The sequence below is a fragment of the Atta colombica genome, unplaced genomic scaffold (genome assembly GCF_001594045.1).
Source record: "Atta colombica isolate Treedump-2 unplaced genomic scaffold, Acol1.0 scaffold118, whole genome shotgun sequence".
NCBI lineage: Eukaryota > Metazoa > Arthropoda > Insecta > Hymenoptera > Formicidae > Atta > Atta colombica.
The window spans coordinates 76,346-86,032 of record NW_017259204.1 but is presented as its reverse complement, the minus strand read 5'-3'; the positions used below and the strand labels follow the sequence as shown (position 1 = coordinate 86,032).

Below are 9,687 nucleotides of genomic sequence, written 5' to 3'. Positions count from 1 at the left end.
ATATATAATACAATATTAATTTTCATAATTTGATATAAAATAAAAATTTTTTTGAAATATTTATATACTTTTATACTGATTAATAGTATTTATTAATTATATCAAAACTTTTATAATAATAGATATTATATAACAACAAAATTATACGTCAAATTTTTCAAAACACAGAGATGATCCTTCTTCCTCATATTCTTCTCTTGTCACTAAAAGATTAGGAAATATTGTATCTTCTGAAAGTTTTTTCCCACCAAACCATGCATAAGTAACTGGACTAAAAATTGAAAGAATCTTATTAGTCTTATTAAACTTTTCATAAAATAAGAAGTAGCAAATGTAATATATACATATATATAAAATACTTTTGTGGTAAGTAGACATTGACAGAATATTCAGCTGGAGCTAAACTTCTAACTTCTTTATACACTCTGTCTTTAAATCCTGGAAACTTTGTATTACCACCAGTAAGAATAATATTGGATAGAAAATGAGGCCATGTTTCTTTGCTACAAGCTTTTATGGAATCCATAATGGCTTCTGAAATACCCATTTGTCGAATACCAACATCTGATGGATGGAATAATATTTCTGGTATTGCAAATCTCTCATTAGTCAAACGTAATATTTGTTGCTCGTTGGATGGCTCAGGATCTTTAAGATATCCACGTCGAAGAGTCGTATAATCTGGCAAAACATAATCTTTAATAATAATATTATTCTCTAATTTATATCTGGTTTGTTCCATATCCTTAAAGAAGTTTTGTGATACAAAACAACAATCTTCTTTCACTTGATTAATTACATATGTTTCGTCCATAACATGCAGCTGGCGGTAAGATATGATCTCTTTCAGATGATTTGTTAAAAGTTTGCCACCTACATCTATCCTTCGTATTCCTTCCTTTACTTTTGCATCATTAACATAAGGAATAATGTGTGTAAAACTATAACCACTGTCTACTACTATACAACATTTTGTAGTTGGATATTCCATTCTATAATTATAACACGAAAGACTTGCTGCATTTATTCTTAAAAGACTGTGACATTCGTATTCTTCAAAGAAAATCTCTGTCATAGCTTCTTGAATACTTGGAAAATTAAATATAGGTTCGGTCACTATCACAGATAACTGATTTAAATTAACCGAACATAAGTCTTTTGAAAACATATAGTCCCATACAGTTTTTTGAATGTCCCAATTCACTAGATAACCTTTCTGAAAAGGTAAAATATAAAATAGTCCGGAAGCGTCCCTGCACTCTTCGATTTGATTTCCAATGAAAGGTCTGCGACGTTCACTCTTTGCTTTCATTATACAATTTGGAACAAATCTAAAATATTTTCATCGATTAATAAATAAATGCACCTTTTTTCAGTCAGTTGAAACGTAAGCGTCTCTTTTAAATAATAGTAGTACTTACTTGGGTGTCTCGTTGGCTAAACCAACTTTTGCCGTACAAGCACCGTTATCAAGAATAAAAGTAGAATTAGTCATATTTAAAAAAATATATAGTAAATGAGAATACAATTTCAAATACAATTTTAATAGAATTGTCAGTAATAAAAAAGGGCATGTCACACTTTTTATTAATCTGCTGCTTGATTTTTCGACCCAAGGAAAAGATCAAGTACCATGCGGCGAATTAGGACCGTAAATCCTGTGATAACCTTTGTATGGAGCGGGGGGAGGGGATAGAATAATAGAAGGAAAAGAAACAAGCAGCACAGTTTGCGCGGTTTCTATAGTTACTTAAGCTACATTCCAAAACTTCTCTCCGAAGATTTTATTCTATGTGCTATAGTATACGTCACGTGTACTATAATTTCAAGTAAAATTTTCCTTAGTTTTTTACCGCGCTACATATAATCGCACCCTAAAGCAAATTATCCAATTACATTTTAGGATATATCCTCCCCCATTCTAGGATATATCCACACTTGCACAGTCGCATAACGTATGTATAAAGGAAATTATCCAATCACATTTTACATGTGTCTTAATAGGAGAAATACGATTGGATAATTTTTTTTATGCATACGTTATGTGACTGTGCAAATTTATGTGGATATATATATATATATATATATATATCCTTACATGTGTCTTTATAGGAGAAAATGAAGAGCAGAGACTCTTGCATAACGCATAACACATAGACATAAGAAATTGAACTAATTAGAATTCTTTATTTCATGAAAAGGAAGAAAAACAAACCACTTTGTTTGATATTCAGCGCTTTTCTGGAACCGTGATTTCGATTTTTTTCGTAACTGGTTGCTTGAGTTTGATCTCCTTATTATTCCGTGATCTCCAATCAAGTTGAAAAAAATTGAATTGGCAATGAATCGATTTCTCAGAAATCGATTTTTGAATGCGAAAAAAGATCGATGCATTGAATCGAAATCCGGCATCGTTACTTTTAGTCCATGATTACACACTCCTTCTGAGAGGACGCCACTTGAAGTCAGTTCAAGTCATACTTGTGAATACAGCTGTATGTAACTATGTATCCATGATGTACCACGTCTAGAAAAGTCGAAACACCGTCCGCGTTGTACATATATCACCTTTGTTTGAGGCAACTTGATGATATTTTTGCGTTTCTCTACTTTTATTGTGAATGTACACTTTCTCTTCAATCGAGAAACAAAACGGTTTTCTTTGGATTATTAAAATTGATTAAGGAGTGCGATTGTAGTGATTAACGTGCAACGAACAGGAGCCATTTTTGGTAAGTTCTGAAGGAGACTTAACAGAATTCTATGCAATCGTGAAATCAATTGGCGCATAGTTATACTCTTCGTTCCGTTTTTTACTACAAACTTTTTGCGTTTTTACATGTATACAAACCGTCTAGGAACTAATGAACGAAGAAAATATTTTTAACAAAAAATGTTGAATGTATCGAGCATTCGTACGTTCGATTTATGTTAATTAAATAACTATCGTGTCGAAGATACTCGTTGTACATTTTATATCATTGGCCAAAGCATCTTTCTTGGCGTAAAATGTTATAAGAATAAAGAAAACGAGCTCACTATTTTTTGTTGAATAACGCGCTTATATACGATGTAGACTGGAAGTATAATCCAGAGGTTACAGTAAGTATGTACATAAACCCATTTTTCATTGTCTGCTTAACTTATGATTAACATCCAATGAGCTTCACCTATGACATCATCACATATGAAATCCATTAAATAAAATATCGAGTCAAACCTAATTACAAGTTAATCAGAAGATGAAAAACTGGGCTGAAAATGCTGTAATGCTTTCCATTTAGATATAAGTCGACACAATAAATATCATTTTATTTTTTTTGACATTTATTAAGTAACAAAGACTGCTTTTTTTTGTTCGAGGAAACAATCGACCCAAGTATCGTTTTATTTTTGTAGATCATTGGCTGCGTTTAGCAGAAAAAGCAGTTTTGTAACTATTGTAAAATTCTTTAATATGATTAGTGCTGCCCTTAGTTCCTCACTGAATCTAACTATAAACTAATCATATGTTCAAGAATTTTACAACAGTTGCAAAACTGTTTTTTTCTGCTGAATGCAGTCATTGAATGTGAAGAAGGATAGAATGATTTGTATGTCGATTATGTGTCTCATATATGTTGTGGGACTCTCCAAACGTTTTATTGACAGTTGTCACTATCGTTAACTAATGACAGCCAGTGACAACTGTACTTTCTTCTAGAGCTCCTATTCTGTAATGTTTTACACTATTGAATAGTTATAGAACAGTTATAGAATAAGGACCCAGGATTATCTTGTTATCACTGGTTAATATATAGTCATCAATAAGATGTTTAGAGAATTCTGCTATTGGTTTTTTAATTATTTGATTAATTTGTGATTTAGACTTGCAGCATGTTTGCGATTTGCTAACTCAAATCTATCCTTTTTAGTGGTATTTCTTATACAGTTTAGCTTTTTCAGATAAAAAGAATAGATCATTGAGTAGAGCGTCTAGTCAGAGCAAATTGAACACACTAAGCATACAGGTTGCGTTCTGATATATATTGCCAATACTAAAAATCTATTCGTGTACCATGTACTATAAATTTTCAGTACTATGATGAATATTAGAACAGAATATTATTCTAATGAACATTAGAAGGCAGTCTACATCTGTGACATACAATACTTGTTTTCCTACTGGATTGCTCGCCTGTTGGAAATTTGAATATTGAAAAGTCTGCGATTTATGTAGTGGAATTTTAATAATTTCCTAAAGTCCTGAAATCACATAGTACGGAAAACGATTGCGAAATAGAGAATATGTCATAGAAGCAACCAATCAGCGTTATTCTACGTTATTCCGAATAGTGCTAATTGGTTGCTTCTAAGACATAAGGAATTCATTAAGAAACCAAACATCATGAGCATGCCATAGGTTTTAATCTCACTTAATTCGATGATAATAATTGTGTTATCTATTTGGCGCTCACAGTTCTTATGAGCATCATTTGTCCTTGTTTAACATTAATATATAATAATCAACAAGGAAATGATTTCAAGAGCATCAAATAGAATGCAGGTAATATAAAAATTGTATTTTTCTAGCTATGGCACTGAAGTGTTTTTATAATGAATAATTTTTAATGTTTAGTAACCAATCATAGCTACAAAATAAATTTTTATCAAAACAAAATAATTTTATCAAGTTAAATGAGTTAATGAGCAAATCTAAATCAAGTTAATCAAAAAATTAAAAAGCAGTCTTAAAAGTTGTTCTATAAATTATCAGTTTAAGGATAGTTTATAAAACTATCAATTTAGTGATTAATTATAGCTAGAAAAATACGATTTTTACATCAGCTTAAGCCTAATCACAAATTAATCAGCTGAATGAAAATACGAATTTTAAAAGGAAAGTTGAAGATGAAACATTTCATTTGTGTTAACTTGTGTCACCAAACAGAAGGCACTTTTTATTTTGCTGTTATCTATTATCAATTTATGATAAATTTAGCTGTCTAAATTTAGCTATTTAAAGAATCTATTTACATTATCTACCATTGATCGACTTCATTACTTTTAATATCACTATGACGACAATGACATTAAATTTTTGTATCATTTTTAAATTATACTTTCTGTAAAAAATTCTTTTTTTATATTCTTGGAATTTTATCTTTTTTTTAAGTAAGAATATTTAGATTACGAGCTAGTAAGTTCACGTATCCGAATATAATATCAGAATATAATGTAATGATTCACAGGTATAATATTTTAAATACATAGTACAGTATTAGTTTCGATCATCACTCAAATCTACCTTCAAATGCTGGTTATAATTTTCATTGTTATAATTTTAAATCTTTAGTAGATTCTTGATTCATGGCAAAGGTCATGACAAAATACACAACGTGATATTGAGAAGAATATTGAATTGTAGATTGCATTATATTATATAATTGAAAGAAAGAGGATAAGAGAGGATAATCCGTTTAATAAATCACTTATTATGATAATATTATTGTAATAATGAAACATTTGAAAGATATTTCGAAACATCATACCATTTATATATATATAAATCTGTTATATAAGATTATAAATCATCTATTATATACAGTATATACTAATTTGTATATATTGAATTAAAATTTGTTTCGTTGAGTTACATTTAGAGAAAGTAAGTCTATTGTTTTTTTTTAATTGTAATTTTATTTCTGTTTTATGTAATAAAATATCGGATACGATATATCTAAATCGAACGCTAACAAATTCAAAGTATTTTCTTTTGAGTAAGAATAATTTATTCTTTTCACTTATTAGATTTATTTTATAAAATAGCATATCGGGAAAGTTTTCAGTTTTTTCTTTTCGTTAGATTATGGCTTAGATTATGGCTGCGTTCGAGGAGCGCGCTGTCAGTAACGTTATTTATGTCATACTATCCTTGTTTCACGTTTAATGGACGATGAAGATAGAATGATGCAAATAGCGCTAATAGGATCTCCCTCGAACCCAGGGTCTGTCCTTATTAGAATTTAAATCAATATTGAAATAATCGTTTCTTCTGAAATACAAGCTAGTTTCTTTTCTATGCGATAACACGGTAAAAATATTTAGAAAATTGCGAGAACGTTACGCATTCGTTTTGCGACCGTGGAGTAATAATATAATAATAGATAAGTGATCAATGTGAGACGTAACTATATAGGTACGTAATATATTTATATTCGAGACAAAGATAAACGTGGCAAGAGATTCGCGAGTGAAGAGACATTGCTTTTGCAATGTTGCGCACGAAATCCTTTGCTTTGATGTCGTTTTCTAGCCAAATACGTAAAACTGACGTCATGCTTTTCTGTAAGAGCATAATATGGACGCCCACTAGAATCGCTTCTCTCATAGATATGTCTTTCGCGAGTACATATTCTTTTTCAAATCGACTGACGTATTTTTTGCGATGTCACTTCTTTGCGCGCGAAATTGATCCTCTTCTGCAGTTTAATCAATCGCAAGATTGAATCCGCTCGATTGAAAAACGTTCATATGACATCCCTCGGAAAATCGAGACAAGTATAATCATAATTTGTTCTTATTAAGATTGTTTTAAGAGGGAGATTTAGTCAATTTAAAAATTAAAAGTGAAATTAATTCAGAGAAAGAAATATAGTTCTTTGTTTAAATTAGGTATTTACTACGACATTTTGAGATACAAAAAATTTGTGATATAAAACTCAAAAATATAAGAATTATACGTGCGAGCATGCGTGCGTGTCACTATTAAATCTATAGTGTCAAAGTGTAAAATTTAACCTAATGTGAGTCGCCGCTGCTCATACTAAATTATATTGTTATTGTATATTAAAAACAAACACAATGTATATTATATATTCGACACTATACAGTGTCACTATAGTGTTAAATTGACACAACACAATATCAAATTTAATTATCATTTCAGTATAAAATGACAGTATATTTAGTAGGAGGAATCGCGACTCACATTAGGTTAAATTTAACACTGTAGATTTAACAGTAATTGGAAACAGAACTTAATAAAATTGTGTGTGTGTGTGTGTGTGTGTGTGTGTGTGTGTAGATTCAAATGATAAAAATCATTTTGTAATTAAAGGCTACGAGTCGCAATTAGATAACGAGTGTTGGAAATCAATCTAATATTTAATGGTCAATTAAAGATACAAATAATTTATATTTAGATTGGTTTAAGTTATACAATATGTGTGTGTGGCCAAATTATATAATATTAGTCAATGGTTATTTTAATCTAGATACTGAGAATGTTTTTAATCTTGAAATTGCAATGACTAAATTTGAATTGCGTTACTATCTGCAACAATGCAGATGGAGAAGGAAGAATAACATCAGAGATATGAACGTAAAATATTCGAGAACGAATAGTAAAATCGCTTTAACATCGCTAAAATTTCGAATAGAAATATGTGATAGAACTGTTACTGTGCTATGTCGACGATTAAATCGCAAGTTTGTTTAATTTTATAAAATTGTATACTAAGAGAATGATTCGAAAAGATTGAAACGTATGATTATGTTTTATATGTCTTTATGTACTTTTAATTTAATCATTAAATATTAGATTTCCAACACGTCATCTAATTGTGACTCATAGCCTTTGATTACATAAGAATTTAATAAATAATGAAGTTTAATAAATTAATAATTTTATAAGATGAAATAATATGTTAATAAAAAGAAAAGTTTTGTTTGGATATAATCTTTTTTTTTAAATGCAAATAAAGAAAGTTACTAATAAAAAATTTAGATTTAATTGTATGTATAATTTGTATATGTATAATTTGTAAAATAACGTCGTTGCACTCGTTATAATAAATACTACAACTTTTATTATATCGAAATATTTACTTTATCATTTACTTTATATGCAAAATTTTAATATAAAATATTTACTTTATATGCAAAAATTATGCAAAGATAGCATAAATAATTTTTCTTAGTGAGCATTGTACTTACAATAAAGTTTAGTTAAACCCGTTTAATTTAAGATCATATTTATTAAATTTATCTCAGTTTACGAGATCCAAAAGGTGGCTACTTATACGAGGACCTCTTGTATATCATTAATTTTTTTTTTAACTGACAAGTTGAATTTTTAATGACAAGTTAATAATCTTGAAAATTTAATTTAATTAAGGTACAAGTTAATCTATAATGAAATTATATTATATATAAATTAATTGAATTAGAAGTTAAGATAATTAAAAAAAAGTTATTAAAAGGTTAAAAGTTAGATTTAGTTCGAATAAACAATAAAAAAGATGTTTTATATAATTTTTCGTATTTTTTTATATAATTTTTTTCCTTCTCATTTTATATTCATTAAAGAATTATTGGTTATTTTTGTTTACAACTAACGATTATATAATATAAAAGATAAAATTACTAAATTATATACTCAGTATCTCTTGTGTCTCTATTGTGTCTGAGAGTTAATTTCAAGAAAATCAAATTAAAAATTAATAATTACAGAAAAAATGTAAGTTAAAAAATTAAGTATCTAAAATGTAACCAAGTTAAAATTAAATAACTTTTTAACTTAACTTTTAACTTTTTAACTTAGTACTATCCAAATCTGTTATTTGCAGGATGTAATAGAATGAATAGATCGTACCGTAGGCTAATTTCTTGGAAAATACGCATTTTCTTGAAAAGTGTTTTAGACAAAAGTTGTAGGATTCTAAGTAGCTCATTTCATGGTAGTGTGAGTACAACCTCGAATACTGTTGTTAAAGGGATATTCTTTAACTACTCGTTTTTGAGATGATTTTTGGGAATTAAATTTGTAAAAATGATTAAATCAGCTAATGTTATGTATTTTACATATATCTATATTTGAAATAATACCTCAAATTTTTACAAAGCGTTTTATTGTTATTATAAAAGTTATAAATAAATGCATACATCATGAAAAGATTAAAAAATTTGTTTTCGTCGGACGTAGTGATTGTTGCCATCCTCATCATCTGAAATAAACGAATTTTTTTGATAAAAATTATTGATAAATATTAGGGAAGCATCCCCCTTGACCTAGACATATATTGTCAAGGTCATGACCCTGAGTAATCTCCAATAGATCCAATAAATAATTGGAGAAAAAAATTGACGGCACTTTTGAAAAAAAATATTTCGATTTTTACTAAAAAATATTCATTTCTACCGATCTGGAAAAATAATAATTTTGAAGATATCGAAAAGTTGGAAGGTCAAACGATAGCCTAATATGTACTTTATATATGTGCCAAAGCGTAAGTCGATCGGCCCAGTAGTTCGTGAGAAAAATACACGCTCGGTTTGAAAAAAAAGATTTTGAGAAAAACACGTTTAAAGTTTCTCATGCATTTATGCGATTAATAAGTAATTTCAGTAACTTACCTTTAATCGGCTATATCAGCACCATATAAAATACCTTCCTTGAAGAACTCGAGAATACTAATCCTTGTAACGGAAATTTTGAACGAAATTTCACAGATTAGGCTGAGTTCGGAAACATCATCCGAGTACCTCCATGTATCGTTTTATCCTTATTACTCACATCAATGTTAAACAAGGATAAGGTGATATAGAAGGGCATGTACTCCGGTGATGTTTCCGAAACACTTTTCCTTACAAAGGATCATCCTGAGCTACAGATGAGTGAGTGTGGGTGTGGGTATGGGTGTGTGT

At 29.0% G+C, this 9,687-nt stretch overlaps 2 protein-coding genes across 3 annotated transcripts in view; one reads left to right on the top strand and one right to left on the bottom strand.

Annotated features, from left to right (window-relative positions):
• Window positions 1–141: 141 nt before the first annotated feature.
• On the bottom strand, window positions 142–1,653 carry LOC108694200 (actin-related protein 6). Its single transcript, XM_018203559.1, has 3 exons — window positions 1,422–1,653; window positions 360–1,331; window positions 142–271 (listed from the first exon to the last, which is right to left on the bottom strand). Exons 1-3 carry the CDS (start codon window positions 1,493–1,495, stop codon window positions 142–144), a joined length of 1,176 nt encoding a protein of 391 aa, XP_018059048.1. The 5' UTR covers window positions 1,496–1,653.
• Window positions 1,654–2,510: 857 nt separating this feature from the next.
• LOC108694196 (dnaJ homolog subfamily B member 6-like) overlaps window positions 2,511–9,687 on the top strand; it is a 36,583-nt gene continuing 29,406 nt past the window's right edge. For both annotated transcript variants that reach the window (XM_018203548.1, XM_018203547.1), the window contains exon 1: window positions 2,511–2,732. The gene's annotated coding sequence lies outside the window, so the exon portion shown is untranslated. The remainder of the gene's footprint in view (window positions 2,733–9,687) is intronic.

Bases quoted from the DNA above. Each gene is read 5' to 3' on its own strand.
- LOC108694200 (XM_018203559.1), bottom strand. From the start codon at position 1,495: ATGACTAATTCTACTTTTATTCTTGATAACGGTGCTTGTACGGCAAAA. The intron at 1,332-1,421 runs GTAAGTACTACT...AAAATATTTTAG, and splicing joins TTAGCCAACGAGACACCCAA to ATTTGTTCCAAATTGTATAA. The intron at 272-359 runs GTATTTTATATA...TTCAATTTTTAG, and splicing joins AATGTCTACTTACCACAAAA to TCCAGTTACTTATGCATGGT.